The sequence below is a fragment of the Charadrius vociferus genome, unplaced genomic scaffold (assembly GCF_000708025.1).
Source record: "Charadrius vociferus isolate BGI_N301 unplaced genomic scaffold, ASM70802v2 scaffold472, whole genome shotgun sequence".
Lineage (NCBI taxonomy): Eukaryota > Metazoa > Chordata > Aves > Charadriiformes > Charadriidae > Charadrius > Charadrius vociferus.
The window spans coordinates 3,009-25,463 of NW_009647735.1; the positions used below are offsets into that span (position 1 = coordinate 3,009).

Sequence of the window (22,455 nt, forward strand, 5' to 3'; positions counted from 1 at the left end):
GTGTAGGGATCGTATTTTTAAATGGTTTCTATTGAGTCTCAGGATTTCTGCTCTCTGAAGGTTTGACATGCCGTACTTCTGTCAGCGACTTCAGGGGATGCGTGTGGTGAGACTCTGAGCAGTGTTCAGCAGAGCTGGAACTAAGCTGGTACCCGAAATCAAAGCTGTGGCTCAAGGTTGAAGAGCATCTGTCACCTGAGCTTTGCTGTTGGCCACAAGCAGATGGTTTAACTCATCTTTGCAATAAGGGGGGGAGCTGCCCACCAAAACTCACTCGCCTGCGTTATACCAGCCACGGGTTGGTAGTTTGAGAGAGGGTAAAGCAGATCTGGGTGCTGGTGAAATCGTTACACCTTCACAGCAATTGTTTGTAGAAAACAGAAGACTCTACATCTTTGGCTTACCGGTTTTGTTACCGATTTTTTCCAGCTCTGGAGAGGCACCCTCCAGGTCGGTGGGTGTTGGTGGCAGTGAGGATTTTCGAAAATGAAATGATCACTGAATTTCATGAGTTGTCTTTCTTTTTCTTTGTAGGTCCGAGTTCAGTTAAAAACAAGAAAAAGGGTAAGTTTGAGTTTTAATTTAATTTTCTTTTCTGTGCCTGTGTTACCCAGCTATGAATTCTCTTTAGCCAACATGAAGGAGAAACCAACAACAGGTTCCCTCTCCAGGAAGGGCAGGGATTAACGCGGCGCGTGGTCCTACACCACAGACCACACGTTGCTCTCCTGCTCCCGCATCGCCATGGCAGGACTGCATGACAGTGGGGGAGCATCGGTGCTCCTTAAAGCCTTCCTTAAAAGATAAAGGGAGATAATTATGTTGTATAGAGGTAATTCTGAAGATGTTATAATTAAATAGTTGAGTGGAGTTGAGTCACGTCCCAGCTATTGGGAGCCACTTGCTGTTTGCCAGACCATCTCTGCCGAAACAGCTTTAGCTTTCATCCCTGTCCTGCCGTGCATCTTGCTGCAGGCTGGGGTCTCCTTCAGACCTACTAAAGTCACAGAATCACAGAATGGTCAGGGTTGGAAGGGACCTCTGGAGCTCATCCAGTCCAACCCCCCTGCCCGCGCAGGGTCACCTACAGCAGTTGCACAGAACGGCGTCCAGGCAGGTTCGGAATGTCTCCAGAGTGGGAGACTCCACCACCTCTCTGGGCAGCCTGTAGGTAGTCAGCGTAGACAGGCTTGGCATCTTACTTCTGGTTGTGTATTAACCCCAGAAGTATTATTTTATGTGTGCATTCGGAGTGTTAGTCAGCCCACGGGTATTTTGTCTGACTTGCTTATGTTCCTCAAGCTGTTTGCAGTGGGTAATTGGGCATTTTTTAAAATGCCTATTGATGAGTTGTTGTGACTTGGGGTTTGTGTGTTTCCATGGGGTGTCTGATGCCGTCCTTGCTTGTGTAGGACTGCTGGGGAATGCTTACGGTCATACGCTTACTTGCTACCAGGAACCTGAGTGAGTCAATATGCTGCAGTCTTGATTTCAGGGAAACACAGTCAGATTACCCTTTTTTGCTCCGTGTAACCATCAAAACGCTTCTGTGCATGTTTTAAAAACTGCAGTGCGTGCTTGCAGTGGGTTGTAGGTTAGGAGAAGCACAGAAACTGTGCACAGCTCAGGGTCGCGCTGCCTCCGAAGCCCGGGGAGCTCCATCTGTCGAGGGGCTCATCCAGGCATGGACACGCAGCCCGTGCTCACGGCCGAGCCTGTGCAGCAAAGCAGTGGCAGGCGCAGTGTCAGCTCTCTGCTTACTACCTATTGCACCTAATGTATATTTAATTAACAGAAAAATTAGCTGTTCTGCACTTTGCTGTGCCCCTCGGGAGATCTTCCCGCACGTGTCAGTACGTAGCCTGGGCTCCAGCCCACCGTCGCGACCTGCGGCAGCAAGAGCAGCCGAACTTTGCGTGTCTGTGCTACTTTAATAGCACGTCAAATCGCTTTTAATCCTCGGATACAAACTCGAAATTTACAGCTGAGAGGTTGAGACAGGCCACAGTTAGAAACTTAGTTTATATTTACTCTCAAAAGCAGCATAAAATTTTATGTGTGAGAAGTTTGTCCTAACAAAACTCTGAAACCCTAAACCCGTGTTAAATGAGCCGAACTAATAACAAATGATGACTGTGGTATTCATAGCAACCCTGGAGTAGCAGGGGGATCTCGTAGAGCTGTATTATATACAGCTGTAGCTCTGTATAAAATAGTTCAATTTTATGGTATTGTCACATTCAATTTTTTTTAGAGTTAGAGCTTATTGTTTGGCGAATGATGATTAAGGAAAACTTACTGGTTCTGCCTGCTTTGAGTTTTGGAGCCTGCCTGGTGCATGTGGGTAAAGATGGGGACTTGGCACGCTGGGAATTGGGTGCTGGAGACCCTCCCTGGAGAGCTGCTCCTGCTGGGGTCCCCTCAGTTAGAAGATGAATCGAGAGCTTTATACTTACTGAATATCTATTTGTTTGCCTTGTGATTTAATGAGTGAGGTTCCATTAATGCAGAAAAGTAGTTGAAAGTACTTGAAGGAGCGAGAATGCACAGAAAATGAGTGTCCCTGTGCGGCATCAGAATTATGTGCAATTGTTTTACTGCTAAACTAGCAGCTCATTTAGTAGCAGACCAGATTTCTGAGACAAATTAGTTAAACCAGCTGTAATGCGTATCCCTCTTGGGAAGGAAAGCAAGGAGTGACAGCAGCAGGATCCCTGACTTCCTGCGTATGATCCTTGGTTCGGATGGCCTAGATCGGAGGGGATGTGAGTGAAAAGAACTTAGTAAGTGTGCTTGAGGGGAGCTGGGTAAGGGGTTTGATGCAAGGTGGTAATTTCCAAAGCATGTCATTATCCCGAGGAGGAGGAGAATTGCTGGATTAGAGGAAGGCTGGCTTGTTGCCAGCTCAGATTTGAAGGCACTGCTACTAATCTGGGCAGAAATACTGCTGCGAATGATTTGTCCCCTTAAGCCTTTGCCCCATTTTTGTAGGATACCAGTATTACTGTAATCATCCATGCTTACTTTAACTTTGCTTTCTGCACATTGAAACTAAACCACACAGTTGTCCTGCACTGATTTCCATGTGCCCTTGTTTGTGGCTAGTGGCCATCTAGAGTTTTCCACTTCTGTGCTAACTAAAATAGATTGGGTTTTCCTCATAGTTTTGTTCCATGACAAAGATGGATATTTAGCAGAGAAACAAGTACATAACTCAGAAACCTTTCCAATCACTGTTATTTCATATCCTAACTGCTGCTGTCATCTAAACAAGTATTTAATTCTGTCCTACAGCAGACTTTGTTTCAGCAATTGAAGCAATTTTGCTAACTTAATTAAAGCTCTTTGGCATAAAAGCTGTTACAAACTTGCATTTTAAAAACTACATCAAAAGAACATAATTTCTATCAGGGATCTGGAAAACCAGGAGAGCACAGGTCAGCCTTTCCCTGCAGACCTTATTTCAGTCCACCATGTATATACCCGATAGAAGCCTTCGCGTACATGGTTGTGCTGTTTCTTTTCCTGGGCCGGCGTGGTGAGATGTGTTTGAGGATCATGGCAATTCTTCAGTGCTTTCATACTCCTGGTTGGGTTCGTCCTTCCCTTACCCCTCCATCCGAAGCCCAAAACGCACATTTAAGTATTTTGAGGCATTGCAGCATCTTAAGTCCTTCGTGCGTGTTAAGCGCATCCTCATCGCACCACAGAAGTGTGCCGCTTGGTGGGGATGCCTCCTGTATCGCCCTGGGCGCTCTGCAGCTGGTGGTGAGGAGCTGAAGTTCAGCTCTGAACTGCCCTCTGGAGGCACCTCTCTCCCTCCGACAGGAGATCGAGCCGTGGGGATTACATGCTAATGCATACGTGTACAGCAGGTAGAAAAGATTGCAACTGTTTTCAGTTTAAAAAAAAAAAAAAGGCAAAAAACGGAAAACTGAGAAACTGCAGAGTGGTTCATCTCAACTTTTGATGCTCCAGCTTTCATGGTGTTGCACTGCAGCGCGCCGTTGGTCTAAGGGAGCATCCTAACCTTGCCGTAGGGGTACGACCAGCTCTCGGGCACGCTGCCTTTGAGGGCTGTGGGACCTCCCAGCCCTGCACCCAGAGCAGAGTGGCCAGGGGAGGGCTGCGGCCACAGCTCTGGGGCAGACACCGTCCCAGCCTCCATCTCTTGGGAGGCCTCGGGGAGTCCACGTGCCTCATTTAAATGTAATTACGTATGCTGGAAGGAGCCTGCAAGCTGGCAACCTACTTCTGCCCTGCCAGCAGTGTTGTTCTCATGGTGTGGAGCCGTGGGACCCCCACCCCAGCTGGCTGGGTGCTCCCCTTTATCCCTGCTCTCCGGCCAGCAATGAACCATCCCCAGTCTTCTGCTTTCCTTGTTGCCAGGACTATCCTGTGGGTAAAAGACCATCCCATACTCAGTGTGTGGAGAAGCTAACGTTTGACCATCTATTTTTCAGGTAAGAAGGCTGGTCCTCCAGGGCCCAATGGTCCCCAAGGGCCACCAGGTCCTCCTGGACCCCAGGGTCCCCCCGGCATTCCCGGCATCCCAGGGATTCCTGGCACAACCGTCATGGGACCGCCTGGCCCCCCTGGCCCACCGGGCCCTCAGGGACCACCTGGACTGCAGGGCCCCTCAGGTAATCGGTTTGTCCCCTTCTCTGCTCAGAGCCCTTGGACAGCGGGGAGGGGGGCACAGGAGATGCCACAGTGGCAGCATTGCTGTGCAATTAAATAAATAAGCTCCAGGTTTGCATCTGAAGACAGCGTAGGGTCTGAATGCGATGGTGCAGCATCCTTGAGTAGGACTCGGGTATTTCTGGGCTCATCCTTGCGCCCATGGGGGAGCAAGAGGAGCAGCAGCAGTTCTGCAGTCCCATGGGCTGTGCGGTGGGAGCCCAGCAGCGGTGCCAGCCTCCATCTCTTGGGAGGCCTCGGGGAGTCCACGTGCCTCATTTAAATGTAATTACGTATGCTGGAAGGAGCCTGCAAGCTGGCAACCTACTTCTGCCCTGCCAGCAGTGTTGTTCTCATGGTGTGGAGCCGTGGGACCCCCACCCCAGCTGGCTGGGTGCTCCCCTTTATCCCTGCTCTCCGGCCAGCAATGAACCATCCCCAGTCTTCTGCTTTCCTTGTTGCCAGGACTATCCTGTGGGTAAAAGACCATCCCATACTCAGTGTGTGGAGAAGCTAACGTTTGACCATCTATTTTTCAGGTAAGAAGGCTGGTCCTCCAGGGCCCAATGGTCCCCAAGGGCCACCAGGTCCTCCTGGACCCCAGGGTCCCCCCGGCATTCCCGGCATCCCAGGGATTCCTGGCACAACCGTCATGGGACCGCCTGGCCCCCCTGGCCCACCGGGCCCTCAGGGACCACCTGGACTGCAGGGCCCCTCAGGTAATCGGTTTGTCCCCTTCTCTGCTCAGAGCCCTTGGACAGCGGGGAGGGGGGCACAGGAGATGCCACAGTGGCAGCATTGCTGTGCAATTAAATAAATAAGCTCCAGGTTTGCATCTGAAGACAGCGTAGGGTCTGAATGCGATGGTGCAGCATCCTTGAGTAGGACTCGGGTATTTCTGGGCTCATCCTTGCGCCCATGGGGGAGCAAGAGGAGCAGCAGCAGTTCTGCAGTCCCATGGGCTGTGCGGTGGGAGCCCAGCAGCGGTGGGTTAGGGTGCGATGCCGTGGGCGAGGTGGTGCCTGTCGGAGGAGGATGCAGCAGATGCAGAGGAGGATGCAGACCTGCAGAGCCTCAGTTGCTTTTAAGCATCCTACTGAAGTCTGCCGGTGACCGATTTCTGTGTGGGCAAACTGGCTGCAAGGTGGCTTTCCCCGGCAGCGACTCGGTGTTTGTGGTAAATCCCCTTAAGCTGACGCAAAGCCTGGCTTTGCGGCCGGGCGGGGAAGGCTGATGCTTAGCACAACCACTGAGCCAGCCCAGGACCTGCAGCTTGCCTCCCGTACCAGCCAGATGAAAATATGGGTTTCTCCTGCAGATTTTGGTTTCATTTTTCTTTGTTTCTTTGTATCTGCACCATACTGTTTCTCCACAGAGTCATGTGCCAATTATTTTGTTAAAATCCCTGGATTTAATAACTCTCTAAAATGCAGATTAGTGGAAGTTCTCGTCAGTGTTGTTTGTTTTATATATATAGACATATATATATGAACAGTCTAGTATTAAAAAAGGTATCTTCAGAGAAATCAGGCCTATTACCCTATAGCTCACATGGCTGTCAAAGGAAAACGTCGTTGACTTCTCAGTTTATATCTCTGAAATTGCCAAAGCAGAGGCCTGGAGCAGCATGAGGTCCTTAGCACTCCAGAGCGCTGCCCACAAGCATCTCCTCTTTAATAGAGATTTGGCTCTCGGAGAAAAGAGATTTCAGCACGTAGCTTGAATGCAATGAATGACCTGAGTTACTGCGGAGTGAAACTTGTAATCTTTGCAGCCAAGAGGCTTTATTGCCACTACCGATCAGGAAAAGGGTTGTGCAATTTTTCCTTCTAGTGGAAACTGGTTGAATAACGTTGGGGTATTTTATTGATGTTAGACAGAAACGCAAGAATAAAATAGGAAAAACTAGGATGGCTCTTTTTCTTGTTTATGTACTTTTTAATACTAAGCTACACCCCATACTGCTGTTACTGCCCTCCTCCTGTTAAAAAATGGGGCTTTAATGGTTATTATGGGGTAAGAGAAGTTTTATTTATAGGAGTGTTTACTGCAGCTCTTTCAAACTTCCTCTTCAATGATGTGAAATTGCATTTTGCAGGTGCCACAGACAAGGCCGGTTCCAGAGACATCCAGGTGGGTTGATACTCTTTCAAGGGAAAAACCCAGCTTTGGCTGGATTTTTGTAAACATTACTGGCTGTGTTTGCTAATGTTGTGCTCAGTGGTATAGCTCGGAAAAAAACCCACCCCTTCTTGCATATGTTAAATCATAGCTATACAGAGTGACTGCCAGAGCTTACCCTTTTTATTGCTCAAAAGAGAGCCGTGTTAATCTGGCTTGGGCTTCTCACCTCTTCTCCAGTACTTAAACATGATGTTGTCAGCTGCTCTGATCTTCTTTTTTCATTTATGAAAAGCATTAATGATTTCAGGATATTGTCCTGCCTCTGTACTGGTTGCCAGTGCTGTGGAGGTGTGTTGAGTTACTGTAAAAGGATGCGGTGTTTCCCATTAATTTTAAATCCCTGTATTCTCATTTGCAGCCAGCTGTGGTCCACCTCCAAGGCCAAGGCTCAGCAATCCAAGTGAAGAATGGTAAGGATCTCATGATATTGGTGGTTACTGAAAAGAGCCCATCCTGTACCCGTAGCCTCGTATCTGGGTCTAAGTCCGTCTTGTAACGTGGGTCCCCGATTATCCCTGCTGTTGGCCTCCCCCTGTGACGGTCTGATTTGCCTTGCCCAGACCCCTTTACAGGAGTCTTCTGTTGAGTCTCCATCCCCATTTCCCCTGTGCTCCTATTTATCTCCCAGATTATCTCTATCCTGTAACTCCCAGTAATTCTGTCCCGCTCAATCTCCCTTCTTGACCTCTATATATATGATGTGCCTCCTACAACCTGCTGTTGTATCATCAGTTTTCCTTAGCCCCTCGATGGCCAGCCTTCTTTCCCACTCTATTCTAAGCCCTCAGTGTATTCTTTTCCTGTCTCAGCCCCGTTAGCCTGTGCTTTTCTCCAGCTTTGCCGGTAATTTATGGCAGGGGAAGGCACAGCTGTAGTGCGAGGACACAGAGGTGCTCACCCACTGGCTCCTCCTGCGTTACGCTGCGAGCCTGCACACACGCAGCCTCCACGGACCCCTGTGCATCTCTACCCCCACCAACAGCCTTTAAGCCCAAGCCCTGCCGAGCCGTTTCACGTCCACAGGCAGCTCTCTGCTCTCCTCCTTCCTCCACGGCTCCCTATCCGATTTCTAGCTCGAGTTCCTGCTCTTCTTGCCAACAGCTGGGTCTCATTCATTAGCTGCTGCCTCCCTGCTCACGATGTCTGGCTGTGCCGGAGAGGAGCTGGCTGTCGTGTCCCATGCCTAAGTCACCACGTGCGGGTCCCCGGGGAGCGCGGGCAGCAGCACTGCTGCACGTACCCCGGTCCCGGACCCGGAGGGCTGCAGCTCCCACGGGTTGGTGCAGCAGAGATGGGGCTGCAGGACCCCTGTCCACCAGCTTCTGCCCCACGCCTGGGATGATGAGGGCTGGCCACCGCCTCTGTTGAAAGGCAATTTCTCTCTTTCAGCAGACGTGAGCCGTGGGAGCTGAAATTTCTCATGGTTAGGGAAGTATGCTTGCAGCGGGGTGGGGGAAAGCTCCCCAAAACAAAAAAGGAAACTGGCTGTTCCTAGGAACAATATGAGGGAAAAGATGCTGTTTTGCTTATGTTCAAAAAGTAATTATCCCTTTATTAATGGGAAGCCTGTATGTTTACAGAGCGTACACTACTCTCTAAGAGTGGGAATTGCCCTGTGAGTGTACTTCCCTGCTGCTCGGGAACAATCTGCTGCTGTGAGCCATTAATGCTGTCCAGCTGACAGCCAGCAGAAAACGCAGCCTGGCTGGTTTGCAACTGGGGGCAGGGAGCTGTGAAGACTGGGAGGAAGAGAACAGTGTTTGATAAAGCAAGGCACCTACAGAGAATGGCTCTGTTCTGGGCTCGTAGCAAAGTGTGTCCTCTGGACCTGCTCGTTGGCCCATCCAGAGAACAGAGGTCTACTCATGTCAGTTATTCCATTGGCTCCAGTGCCAGAGGATTGGGTGATGGATCTATAAATCCCTAACTGTGCTGAGGACCCCAGTTAGGGGTTAATGTGGTGTGACATGATGCAATTTCATGCTCTGTTGTTATTTTGGCTTTTAAAAGCCTAGGAAATGTAATGACAAAGCATTTGTTAAAATAATGCGAGTTACAAAGTCAAGAATGTTGAAGTTAAGGAATACCAGAATTAAAATCAATTGTGTAACCTCAAGTTGGGCTCCATGCACAGATATGTCCTGAGAGATGGTGTAGTCCCATAGTTGCACACGATTTTTTCCGTAATCCTGTTGTCTCTTCTGCTGCAAGGAGTAGTTTTCTTCTAGGGATGATCCCAAGGCTTAAAGTGAGGGTGAAGCCTGTATCATGGCACCACTGCTGAGAACGTCTTCCTGCCCAGCAGCACTGAGACAGGGGCAGACAGATTGGCCATGTTTGGTCCCGTTCCCATAAGGACAGGAATGACCGTTCTCATCCTAGCTTTGCTGTGGTCCTCAAGGATGTACCTGTTGATGTAGTCTTCAGCAGACTGCTGAAGGTCCGCTTTGTTTAGTGTAAACACTGGGTAGAGAGGTGTAGGGAGGGGAATGAAAGAGAGGGAAAGTAGAGGAAGAGGTTTAATGGTCTCAAGGTTGGGTGATATCAGTTGAGGATCTTTCATGGAAAATTGGACCCTGGTCCTACTTCTGCTGCAGAGTTTCTTGCATGGTACCAGGGAAATTGCCAGTAACAAAGCTTTTACAAGGGCTGTGAGCAGATGCTCTTCATGAGGCGCCTGGCGTCTGAGTTGTAGAAATGCTTTTATAATCACAGCTGCGATAAGTCATTTGTGATCTGTGGCTGACCATACAAAAATAGCGTGAAAAATCAGCCCCTGGCCTCTCAGGTGAGTTAAGCAAACATAGCAAATGCCTTACAGTACTGGCATTGATTTGCATGTGCCAGAGCGTCTTTGCTCTGGAGTGGGGGTGATACTGCAAGCATGTTTTCAGGCCTGTAAAACACTCAAATATGATAATAAGCTCAACTTAGTGTCAGGAGGAGGCAAGCTAGTCTGGATCCAGCGCTGGGAATGAACGTGGTGTAGTACAAAGGGCCATACGGCTATTTTCAAGGATGAGGAGAAGTACTCTTGACAAGGACAAGTAGAGATGTAAATCAGTTGTGCTGCATGCTGAACAAAATGAGTGTCCACCAGCAAGTGATGGTGTAACTGGAGCTATAGAGGAGTCCAAACTAACGCACCGTAGCCTTTAATTCTGGGATTTTCTTACTGAGTTACTTGACTTTTCAATGTGAGTCTGTGCCAGCCGTTGTGTATGAAACCTTGCAATGTCACTGTATTTCTGTGCTCCTGCGCTTTTCATTCTGACGGGTACTGAGTGACTGCCGTTTTCTCATACTGAGATCTTTCAGGTGGAGTCCTCAATGACTGGTCTCGCATCACTATGAACCCCAAGGTGTTTAAGCTGCATGCCCGCAGTGGGGAGCTGGAGGTACTGGTGGACGGCACATACTTCATCTATAGTCAGGTAGAAGTGAGTACGGTCCTAGGCCTAACTCCTATTCTTGTGTTCCAATGGAAGCCTTGCATGAACCACGAGAGGGCTCCAGACAACTAGCAAATGCCAAGAACTTGTATGTACTTTTAACCGCTTCGTGCTCTAGGAGACGTGTGTCGGAGGAAGACGTTAGAGTTTTGACGTGCAAGGTCACACGTTTCGCCGTGACATCAGCTGCAAGAGATTAGTTACCGAAACACATGCGCAGATGCCCAGCCAGATCCCACATGCCACCAATGCCTTTTTTTAATGCTCCATATTGTCTGTGCAGTCATTCACCGGCCCATCTAAACCTCCTTTGCAGAACAAAGGTCCCAGCAGGATGCTAGGCTCTGTGCTTTAAAAGAGATGTAAGACCAAAACCCTGACAACTAGTGATCATTTCAAAGCCATGTCACTTTTTGTAAGCATAGGACTCTTGGCCCCAGGTGGCTTGGCCAAACTCCAGCCCAGGTAACTCCATTTTTCCACCTTCTTCGTGTAGCTTCAGACCGACACGATGCGCCAGCAACCGCACTGTGCAGCGGGATGGCTCAGCTGCTGCTTTAGTTGGTACCAACGATGGATGTACAGACCTGCTTCTGTAAAAAGGGCTAAACGAAGTAATACGTTATTGTATTATGATTTAGTATACAGCTAATTAAGACATCATTTCCTCTCCCCATTCAAATAAAATGCAGGAGACGGACTCTCATTTAACGCACTGCTCCCAGTGTCTTGCAAATCTCTGGACAGAATTGCTGAGCTCCATCTGGAGTGTGAGCTACAAAGCTCTCCCCTTCCAGAGCATGCAGGTGTCCACCCACCTGCAGACTGAAAAACTGGCCAGGTTCTGGGACAGATTTTAGCAAGACAAGAGGGTTTCTGTGTGACAACCACAATTAAGCAATTTCCACCGTGCTCCAGGCTTCTAATATTACCTCCTGCTCAGGATTTGCCTCTGTTCAGTTGGCAGCCCTGCTGGGACTGTACGAAGTCAGATAACGTGGGCTGTGGATGCCAAGTTAGGTGCTCTTCCATGGAACTGGTTACGTGTCTGGTTTGGATGGGGACAGGAAAAATAACTCTATGTGGGCCAAAGCATAATTGTTTCCTGAGTGCTAATTGCTGGCCACAATGTTGTGCCTCTGAAGCCTTTGTCATTTCTAAGCCCATCAAGGAAAAAGGGGTCTCAGTCTTGTGTAGCTTCTGTGATCGCAGGATGTAGACTAAGCTCAGTCTTGTGTAGCTTCTGTGCTTCTGTGATCGCAGGATGTAGACTAAGAAGAACTATCAGATGCATCCAAAATGGCTGGCTGGCTTCTATCAGGAAGAAGCAGCTCCCTGGGACTGACTTCTCCTTGGACAGGTCTTTCTCATGCATCTCGCAGTTCTTCAGAATCAGTGTGTGGGAGATGGTTAAGTAACGAGTAACAGGGTCATGGACTTAGGCGCTAGATCCGAGTTAAATCAGTACAAACACTATAAGGTCATTTGCTTCCAAGCTGTGGAGGTTGGGAGAGTGTCTTCCCTGTAATAGCTTATGCCTTTGAAAGCACCTCAAGTCCAGTTACAAAGGTGGCAACTCCCAGTACATCTTAGGGCATTTTTGATGTCAGCACTAAAGGAGGCTCATGGGACCCAGAAAGCAGGACTGGCCAGGTAAGTGAAAGAGGACTTCAGTTAAAATATTTCTGTTTGTTTGTTGGATGAAAAGCTGTTTGTAGCAGGTAGGGTTGTCTACGCATTTTTGTAACTAGGCCTGTGCAGGTTTGTAATTTTTCCTGTAAAAAGCAGGGTCTGAAGCGAGGATTTGTAGCTCAGCCTTAGATACGTGAATTCACGGCTGCTTGCATGCTTGCGTTAGTATGAAGTGGTATACAGAGTTTCCTCCTGTCTGGTTGGCTTGGGGTTCTTTGTGCCTCTGACAAGTCAACCTCCCATGAGCATAGGTGTCCCAGGGCCAAGGAAGGGATCGTTAGCAGAGGCAACATATATGTACACACTGAAAGGAATGTGGGCTTGTTCCATGTGCACAAATACACTCCCTAATACCTTTCTTCTTCCTGCTTCGCATCAGGTATACTACATAAACTTCACAGATTTTGCCAGCTATGAGGTGGTGGTGGATGAAAAGCCCTTTCTGCAATGCACTCGGAGTATTGAGACCGGCAAGACCAACTTCAATACCTGCTATACAGCTGGGGTCTGCCTCCTCAAAGCCAGGCAGAAGATTGCTGTGAAAATGGTCCATGCTGACATCTCCATCAACATGAGCAAGCACACAACTTTCTTTGGGGCCATACGCCTAGGAGATGCACCAGCATCCTAGATGAACTTGGCATGTCCAAGGATACTCACAGAACTGCACAGTGCTGCTGTTCATAAGCGTATCAGTATTTCAGGGGGTTCTGTAATCCGGCCATAAAGAAAACTGATCCAGAGCTATTTATTCCTATATGTGAATGCAGGAAGCACAATTGTCTTCTGTGACTTGCATGGAGACTTGGATCAAAAAGCTAGTTGAAAAAGCGTTGTGAGGAAGAAAGGCTGTTGTGTCTGCCTTGTCTCAGTATTTCAAGTATTACTGCACTGATATTCTGCTCTGTGATCTTCACACGAGGCTTGTTGAGAGTGGTGTGGGTCTCTGCTTTTATGTTGCACTAGCAAGAGCATCCCAGGCGGTAGCGGGAGAAGAAAGACTAATGTCCAAATTGTCCTATCCAGGCACTCCTGCTTCTGCACGCTAACGAAAGCAAGAAAGGGGGTTTCTGGTTTTCTGCCTTCCCAGTTCGAACTGGAACGGCCACGGGGTGCGAAGGGAGATGAATAAGACAGGGTCAGTGGTGTTTACATTCATCCTCAGGAGTGCGAGCGAAGAAGGCGAAGTGCCTCTACCTAGAGCTTGGAAGCAGGCTGCAAAAGCAGTAAGTGCGAGAGGAAGGTGGATACTTAATAGAGCAGGCTTTGCAGATAGGAAACTGCCTCCACATTCCAGAAATCACAAAGTCCCAAAGAAAATGCCGATTACTGGTTCCAGAGCCTCTGCTACTTTCAGCTCCTGCCATGACCCCAGAGGTATACCTTGCCCTAACGGGGGCTGCCTTAAAGTACTGCTGCTGTTACAGCAATTTGTGTTTTGTTGGGGTTTTTTTTTGTCTTTTTAATTAATAATTTGCAAACCAGAACACATTTCTACAGGCTTCACCGAGCCGCGTAGAGCAGACACAAGTACTTGTGAAAACACTCTGAAGAAGTTTGTCATGTTTAAGAATAAAATTATTCAAACAGGAATTTTTTTTTTTTCTGTTTTAATAGCAACTGTCCTGCTTTTAGATGCGGTTTTTATCCTCTCTCCCCCCACCCCTTTTCTTTTCACACCCTTCTACCTAAAATGCTCTAATGAGTGGTGATAGAGTCTCTAGCAAAAAAAAATTGTATTTAAAAAGTCTGGTCCAGCATGAAGTCACCACTTTTTCTTTTCTCTGAGTCCTGCTGAGTCTAGTCATAACTCGATTTCTGGTGACTAATAGAAGAGCTGGGACGCTATTGTTTCTTTTGGCTTCTTGAGCAACTCTCTCCCGTTACCTCCCCTCAACTGGGGAGACCTAAAGCTATAAGATGTGCTCGAGCTGAGGAAGAGGCTGAAGCACTAATTGCTCTTTTGTGTCATGCCTTGGCTTGTGCTTGGTTGTGTTGGTTTGGTTTTTCAACTGGATTTCTTTTCAGGGCATGTTTTTTCTTTAAGAACTAAAGAGGGTAGTGAAGTCTCAGCCTATGTAGCAAATGGGGCAAGTCCTAAATCGATGTCTTGGTGATGACCTCCATCTCCAAGCAGAGGTGGCTCAGGGTGGTCACCTGCAGGGACGTGGGAGCGGACGTGTCTCAGCACCATGCTGGAGCGACTGATCTGACCGCAGAAGGGTCCACCCTGGCTGAAGCATTCTTGGCTCCGTCGCTTTTCCCCATCCGTAGCGAGTGATCTCACTTGCCAAGTATTGCAGTTATTGGGAGATAAATATTTCTTGGGGGCACCCAGCTTTGGCTACAGCCTCGCTATTCACAGGAGGCGTGCAGTTTGTAAAATAGCTGCATGAAAAATTGCCTGCTATTTCTTTTTCAATATGTTCTCCTCCTTTCTAGCCTTAACATGTTGGACTAGCAAGAGCCTTAGGCTCACTTAACTAGTCTTTGTGGTTTATTTCCTTTAAAATGGATTAAGAAGGACATGTTCCTCTGACAAGAATGAATCAGGACAACTGTGTATAGTGAGAACATTAAGCAAATCATTAACAGAATTGCTTTAGAATACAGCCTGACCAGCAAGACTTAGGGGCAAGCATAAATAACGCAATGACTTGGGAGACCGCGATGGATGGCGTTTGCATTCCTTCTCCCCCACTGGCAGGATCTGGGATTTGCTCCTGACTATGGCTGCGGGTGGGAGGAGGCAGAGGGTGAATCCCTTCTCTCTGTGAAAGCCGCATGCACTGCTGTCAGGTTCCCTCTCTGGCGTGTGCCTGGGATGCGGGAGGGAGGAGAGCAGAAGGGAGCAGTTCCTGCCTCCCTCATCACAAGCAGCAGAAGGTGCTAACGGGCTTTTTCCGATGCTCGCGTTACACCAAAGTGTGAGCTTGGTGTAGCTGAGTTTGAGACGCAGAGTTGGAGTTGGACATGGAGTCGGAGATCAGAGAATACCTGACTGCCGGTGGCCTTGGTATTGAGAGCTGTGTTCGTTCCTGGGATGAGCAGGTGGATCACCAGTCCTGTAGCAGCCATGGAGAGTCTTTATACTTGAAACCCTTTGGCCTCTCTGGCAACAAGTTCTCATTAATGAAGTATTACAGTGCAGGTCACCTAGGCTGTAGTGTAGCTTCTTCTGTACGATGCTTCTGCAGATGGTGTCCTACCATCTTTGGTGCCTGTTCCCCTTAACTGGAGCCGAAAAGGCCTGGAAGCAGCTGAGAGGAGCATGAGGAGGATGCGTATGGGAGGTTTTAACAAACTCCAGCAGAAACAGGGCCTTCCTCCAGTCTTACCCACTGATGTCTTTGCATTTTGATGTATGTCAGTTCCTAGTCTGGTTGAGAAGGAGTTGCTTCAGTTATAGACAAACATCTGCATATCGGAGATGGTGGACACAAAAGTACTCACCACTGGCTTCCCATGTGCCAGCCTTCCTCTCCTGTGGTACTTGCTGCCTCTGCTCTTACCTACGTGCCTTGGCTCTGCTGCTCAACTTTCAGCTGCAGAAACGTAGCAAGCACCTAGTTGGTATGTAATACATCACCTGAAACCCTTCTCCTTCCCAAGTGCCTCTCGACAGTCACAATTTATAGGGAAGCCAGATCAGCTGTTGTGTTCAGGGACTCTTTTGAGGGAAGGATTCCCTTCAGGCAAGGCTTTAAGTCATGGCTCCCGACCCAAAACTACCTGGCCTTTGCTTCCCACCAGTGCCCTTCTCACCCAGGTAAGCGGTTGTGGTCTCCCACCCCCTGTCCCCATCGGAGGACTTGGCATCATCTGAGCAATGTTAGGTGCTTAGAAAAGGGCACCTGAGCTGCCTTGAGAGGGAGATGATCCAAGTGCATTGTCTCATCCATGTTTCTTCCCCTCTTCGCAGTAAGAGGTGGAGCATGGTGAGTCCTTCCCACTCGCTGCGGGCTGGTGGCACCTGCCCTGGCTCCCATCCTGGCCCCGGACCGTCCTGGCACAGGCTTTGGGGGAAAGGGGAAGGGACAACTGCAGCTGCGTTTTGTTGCTGTGCCCATACAAGCCTGAACCCCCCGACACCCACCCCATGTTCCTCACTCCCAGGCTGGGAGGAGACCTCTCGGACTCCCCAATAAAAGCATAATGGGAGAGGAATTGTGGGAAGAGACACAGCTCCCCCTGTTACCTGCTAGAGCTGCAGGGGGATACACTGATGCTGTTTTGTGCTTCAACATCTTTATTCAAGACACTATCTGTATATAAAATATACATAATGTATATAAATTAGGATGTAAGTTTATGTAAATTGTCAATATTTTCTTTGCAAATAAAGCTTTTTCCTGATCTCGGTGTTCTGGGTGGGACTTCCTTCCCCAGCCAAACCAGGAGTTTCTGTGGAAAGTATGTTGACTGCGCTTGTGTGATGGGACCCAGCTGAAAGGCAAAGCATCTCTCCATCCTTCGGGGCGTATTTGATACACAGCTGCTGTGGCCACCACCGCTGATGCAAGAGGCACTAGTCCCCTCATCGGGCTCAGAGCTGCTCAGCATTTGTGTTCCACCTCCCCGCTGGTCTCTGCAGTCAGGGGAGAGCACAGAAAACAGCTTTTCTGTCACCACAGTTATTGGGAAGGAAATAATAGATGCGATGTACTTAGATAACCAGATACCATTCTGCCTCCTTACCCCCCTGGGCTGAGAGCAGGTGTCTGTCACCCTGCAGCATGGCTGTGACATTGGGCAAGTGACTTTATCCCCTCTTCTACTGAGCCTCTGTCCTGTTGCTCATTCCTCCCATCCTTTGGAGATTTCTCACGTGAAAGCCTCGGGGGGAACAGGGGCATCCCTCTTTAACAGACCACTCTGGAGACTGGGGCACAGCAAGAACCACGGGCTGCCCTGCGATTCGGAGGAGGAAATCTCTTCCCGTTCATGCTCTGCGGTTCGCTCTGCCTTCGGCACGGTCCGTGAAAAGCCTCTCGGTGTTTGCAGGGTGCATTGGACGGCTCTCGGTCCGCAGGCGGCTCGCTCTGCCGGGCACTCCTGCGAAGGGAGTTCACAACCTTGGGATGCAAATGCCCAGGGATTCTCCGCAGAAGTCCCTGATCAAAGTTAGGGACTTTTCAGCTGATTTCATCGGTCGTGCCTGCTGTGCAGACCCATGCCCAGCAATTTGGGATGCAGGGAGGAGAGGGCCGGGGTTCCCCGGGCGAGGCAGCCCCAGGGCCAGAGCACTCGCACGGTGCGGTTCCTCCCCTGCGCCGCCTTCCTCTTTTGGGGCTCCGCACTCAGCTGCTGATGGGAGACAAGGGACGCTGGAGGCAAAGGTTCATCCAGAGGTCGGTGTTTCCGTGGCCGGAGCCTGCAGGATTTCACATCTGCACAGATGTGCTATCCTCACCGCATCTCCGAAAACAACAGCAGGCTGTTTGTTCACAGCAGCCGCTGGCTCCGGCTGCTGCCAGAACCCGGGTCCACCACAGTGACCAGAGAGGGCATGAGCCTAAAAGTCTGGCCCTGACCTCTGTGCTGAGCCCGGCTGGCTGTCACCGCCGCTGTGCGTGCCCTGGCTGGCAGATGACGTTGGTCTGGCTCAAGGCTGAACCCACGTCCCAGAGGTGACAAAGTGCTCCCCACCATGCCAGCTCTCAGGAGGGTGAGGGGCAACAGCAGCAGAAGCCAGGCTGCTTCATCTTCCAGCTGTGTGTGTATATATGTATTTATATATTTTACATATATAAAATATATATTTTTTTCTGCCAGACACATCTAGGACTAGAGCAACAGCTCTACAGCTGAAACTACAGCAGAACACATCCATGGGGCATCGTGCAGCAGCCTGGAGGTGCTCCTTTGGATGGGAACGAAATTGGCCACAGTGAGCCAAAAACCCCAAAAGTGTGTGTTTTGCAAACGCCCCATGAAGCGTGTGAGGAGCATGTACCCGGGGAGTGTGTCAGCACTGGGCGGCACAGGGACATGGAGATGTCACCCCAAAAAAATCCCTGTGGGTGGGGTGGAGCTCCAGATACCACCTGGAGCTGCCGCAGGGAAAGTCCCAGTCTGTTTCCTGCCCTGGGTGAGGAGGTGACCCAGCAGCCGTCCCCCGGGGCTGGCAGGGACAGGGAGACGTGGCCCCGAGGACCCCAGCACTTGCAGCACAGCGGTCGGAGGAGGAGGAGGAGGAGGGAGATGCCAGCTCTGCACATCCCGCTGGGAATGGGTGGCAAACCGCGGGGAGCTGTTGTTTTCCCTGAGGAGGGGCAGGTGCCTTTGGAGAGTCCCCTCGGCTGGGCTGTGGCACCATGGGGAGGGGAATTTGCTCTGTCTTCCTGCGGCGAGCTCACCTGCAGCCCCGGAGGCCCTGGGAGTCCCGCGGTGATCCCCGATGGCTGCATCCTGCTCCGGGTGGCCGGAGAGCCCTCGCCGGCTGCTCCTGGTGTCCTCTGCTCCAGCTGCCCGGCGGGAGCTGGCAGCCTGGCCCTGAGGCAGGGCAGGCAAAGCTGGAGGAAGAGGATGTCCAAGCAGGGGAACTCCCGTGGCTTTCTGCACTGTTTTTCCCCCTCCGCAATTTTATGTCTTTCTTTTCCCACTTCCGTAGCTACAAACACCCACATGCACTATCTCCTTCCCCCATCCCATCCTGAAGCCTATTTATACAGAGCCCGGCTCCTGCCAAGCTTGCTACAGCGCTCTGGAGGAGCGGGACGGGGTTGGCAGCGCCCGCAGCCCAACATGCTGTTGTTCCAACACTGGCTGGCTGAAAGAGGATGCTTGTTGCTCTGGCTGCTCCCGTCTGTTCTCAGAGCCCAGTCTAACGGGGAGGTGAGGCTCAGGTCCACGCCGTGCCAGCAGGTAAGGCGGCTTTCCGCGGAGCCGCTGGACTGGGATGGCCCCAGCAGCATGGCTGGGTCCGAGCGGGGCTGCGAGCATCCCTCTGCGCATCTCCTCCCCCCGGCACTCGCCTCCCTCCAGCCTCAATCTCTTTAACCTTCCCAGCTTCCATCTGCTCTCCTGTCTCTGAGCTGGTCTCCCGCTAGCCAGTTCCCGGCTGCTCCCATGTCCCTGCCGTGCTGGTGGCACCTTCCAGCAGTCCCTGCCATGGGGGTGTCAGCTCAAGGTGCTCGCGCAGAGGAAGGATGGACCTCAGGGTCCCATGGGGATTCAGACAGCTGCCATGGATGTTAGCAAGGCAGTTGGAAGCCTGGACGTGGAGCAGCTGGTTTCTGTCCCCCCACCCCACCATGAATGTGGCAGAGTGGGGTGGGGACAGAAACCAGCTGCTCCACATCCAGGCTCCCAACTCCAAACTGGCAGAGGAAACCAATTTGGAGGGAGAGGGAAGGTGGAGCCCACCAGGACAGTGCCCTTCCTCTGCCCAGACAGGACAGGGATGCTCTTGACCAGTCCCTGGGCTGTCCCAGTGCCCTCCAGAGGCTGGGTTTGCCCCACCATCCTGCTGCATCTTCAGTGGTTACACTACTTTTCTGCCCATCTTGCTTGCTGGGATGCACGGAAGAACAGCCTGTGGAGCCAGAGGCTGAGCCACCTCCTTGCACCATCAGAAACAACTTAGCCAGGTCTCAGAAAGTCCACCTTAACCCTGGGGACAAGCTTTTTGTCTCTGAGCAGCAGCTTTCTGTGGTCTAGCTCCTTCTCATCCTGGGCTTGGGAAGGGGGAGCAGTGCTCATTTCCATGTTGCTCATGTCCATCTCAGACAGCAGATGGCTTGGCTGCAGCAGTGGTTTGTAGCCCCTCTGATGCTGATGGCATCCTCTCTCTCTGTAGAGCCCCACAAAGGTGTCTTGCAAAGGAGCTGGCCTGCGCAAGTTTCCAAAGGAGCTTGGCCAAGGAGTTAAGTATCTTGAGCTCTCCAACAACTTCATCCAAAACCTGTCGGACAGCTACATGCCAGGGTTTGGGCAGCTTGAGTACCTGGACATGTGCTTCAACCAGCTGGAAACTGTGTCAGCCCCAACCCTGGCTCAGCTGCCCCAGCTACGCTCTCTCCTCCTGGGATCAAACCACCTGGACCGCAATTACCTCGCTAACGGGCGAGCCTTTCATCTGCTCAGGAATATAGAGGTCCTGGACCTGTCAGCAAATAACCTGGAGAGCCACATGGCAGGCTGGTACGTCAGCAACCTCACCAGGCTGCAGATCCTCAATCTCTCCAGGAATAAGATGACCAGGCTGCCGGCAGGGATCTTCTGGAGCATGCCACGGCTGCGCGAGCTCGACCTCAGCAACAACTACATCATGGAAATTGAGGAGGGAGCTTTTGAGACTCTCAAAGAGCTGGAGGTGGTGAACTTGGCTTTGAATTCCCTCCACTGTATCTCTGGCTTCAGCCTCACGCAGCTGCGAGTTTTAAATCTCAGCCACAACGCCCTGGAGCTCTTCCTCTCGGAGGAGGGAGCAGAGCCCTACCTGCTTCAAGTGCTCGACTTGAGCCATAACAGACTCCTCTATTTTCCAGAGCTCCCCAAAGCCCATTATCTCACACACTTAAACCTCTCCAACAACCTTATTGCTTCCCTGCTCCCAGGCTCACGCCATCCAGGGGAGTTTGTACTGCCCTACAAGGAGATGGAGAGGTTTAATAGGACCTTGCATACCGTGGCTGGGCTGACACACATAACTGACTTGGATCTCAGCAATAACCGGCTGCAGCTGTTCCCATTTACCTTCTTCCACAGCCTGGGCTCTCTGCATAGCCTCAGCCTGGCTATGAACTGTCTCCAGGATGTCGTTGGGGAGTCACTCACCGGTGGCACGGAGCCCAGCAACCACTCATCCGCACTGCCGGACCGCACCACCCTCTCTGTGCACTCGCTGGACCTCCACGGCAATGCCATCCGCGTGCTGCCACGCTGGTTTTTTGATTCTCTGCCTCAGCTGGAAACGGTTGATCTAGGCTCCAACAGCCTCCAGCCTTGCGAGAGCCAGGGGAGCGATCAGGGAGGGAATTCGGGAGGGGGCTCTCGCGTGCCAGCACCGGGAGGCACGTGCACCCCCTTCTACAATGTGCCTCGCTTGAAGCATCTGAGCCTTTGCAAGAACAACATTACCAGGCTGCACCCCTACGCCTTCAACCAGACCTCGCTGCTCTCCCTGGACCTGTCAGGGAACAAGGACTTGTTCATGCCTAAGGAAGCCTTGGGGGGGTTGGAGTTCTCCCTGCAGAAACTCTCTCTGAGGGGCAACCAGATGGACAACAGCAAGGCAGAGCTCCCCTGCCTGGACACACTCAAAGTCTTGGACCTCTCAGGCAATAATTTGAGTGTTTTGCCCACAGGTCTTTTCTGCTCCCCGCTGGAAAGCCTGGACATTCGCCATAACAACCTGCTAACGTTGGAAAAGCCAGCGCTTGTGAGCTGGTCCCGCAGCCTGAAGGACGTGTCTGTCGCTGGAAACCCCTTCAGCTGTTGCTCACTGGCCTGGCTGGACATGCTGCGGGCAGCTGGCGTGGGTGTGCAGGACCTGGATGAAGCCCTCTGTGCCTACCAGGACAAGAGCAGGAACTTCTCAGCCAAGATAACCAGCAGTCCTTGGTGGCTTTGTCCACGTCCCAAGGGCACTAGCTCTCTGGCTCTGCTCATGGTCATGATGAGCCTTTTCTTTCTCAGCTCCGTGGCTTGCTGCCTTCTGAAGAAAGGGCAGAAGTCACCGGGGTGTGCAGGACTCCACAGCAACAGGGTGGGGGTCTTTCCCCACCATCCCAAAAGAGAGGAGCCAGCTGAGGTGAAACTAGCAGACAGCGTCACCAAAGTGTAGCCTAGCCATGGGGAGCAGAACTGTAGCAATCAGTCAGAACTCTAATTATTATTAATATTAATAATATTATTGTATTTTAAACCTCCTCCCCTCACTGGTGTGTATCCTGTGTGTTTTGCAAACCCAATAAAGGGAGCATGGTTGGTGCTGAGCTCTGGGCTGGGCAGAGGTGGTCTCTGGGCCACCTCTCTTTCTTGAGAAGGAAGGTGCCCCATTTTCTTGTTCCGTGCAAGAAATTAAACACTCTATAAGCAATTTTGGGTGGGTTTTCTGCCTTGCCATCATAGGTTCTCATCACCCAAGACAAGAAACAAGGCCTGGGCTGGTTGGATTGATCTGCTCCCCCTGAACCCATCACGCTCAGCTTGTGGAAAGAGAATTGTCTCCATTGGTGCCACCTGAGTGTTTCACAGCTTTCCCAGCAGTCACTATCTGCCTTTTAAATAGGTTTAATAGCTCAGTTAAATACCTGCTCCTGCTCCCAAAGGCACTTCCCAGCCCAGCCAGGAGTGGGCAGTGGCAGGGAATCGTGCCTGTTGGTGGCTCTAGCAGTGGTGGGTCACACTGTGGGGGTGAGAGGGGGTTTCTGCAGCATCCTATGTGCCTGTCTTCTGCCTGTTCCCACCAAGCTGTTATCTGAACGATGCTGTGAGGTTG

At 50.9% G+C, this 22,455-nt stretch overlaps 2 protein-coding genes across 2 annotated transcripts; both read left to right on the forward strand.

Annotated features, from left to right (window-relative positions):
- Nucleotides 1–534: 534 nt before the first annotated feature.
- EDA (ectodysplasin A) lies at nucleotides 535–13,002 on the forward strand (the record flags this gene model as incomplete). The annotated part of the gene is made up of 6 exons (XM_009881755.1): nucleotides 535–564; nucleotides 4,464–4,643; nucleotides 6,779–6,813; nucleotides 7,223–7,274; nucleotides 10,174–10,304; nucleotides 12,388–13,002. Coding segments are annotated over 6 exons (680 nt in total), but the record flags the coding sequence as incomplete, so codon positions are not given.
- A 1,979-nt stretch (nucleotides 13,003–14,981) lies between these two features.
- LOC104283557 (leucine-rich repeat-containing protein 32-like) lies at nucleotides 14,982–21,798 on the forward strand. The gene is made up of 2 exons (XM_009881756.1): nucleotides 14,982–15,059; nucleotides 19,810–21,798. Exons 1-2 carry the CDS (start codon nucleotides 14,982–14,984, stop codon nucleotides 21,796–21,798), a joined length of 2,067 nt encoding a protein of 688 aa, XP_009880058.1.
- The last annotated feature ends 657 nt before the right edge of the window (nucleotides 21,799–22,455 follow it).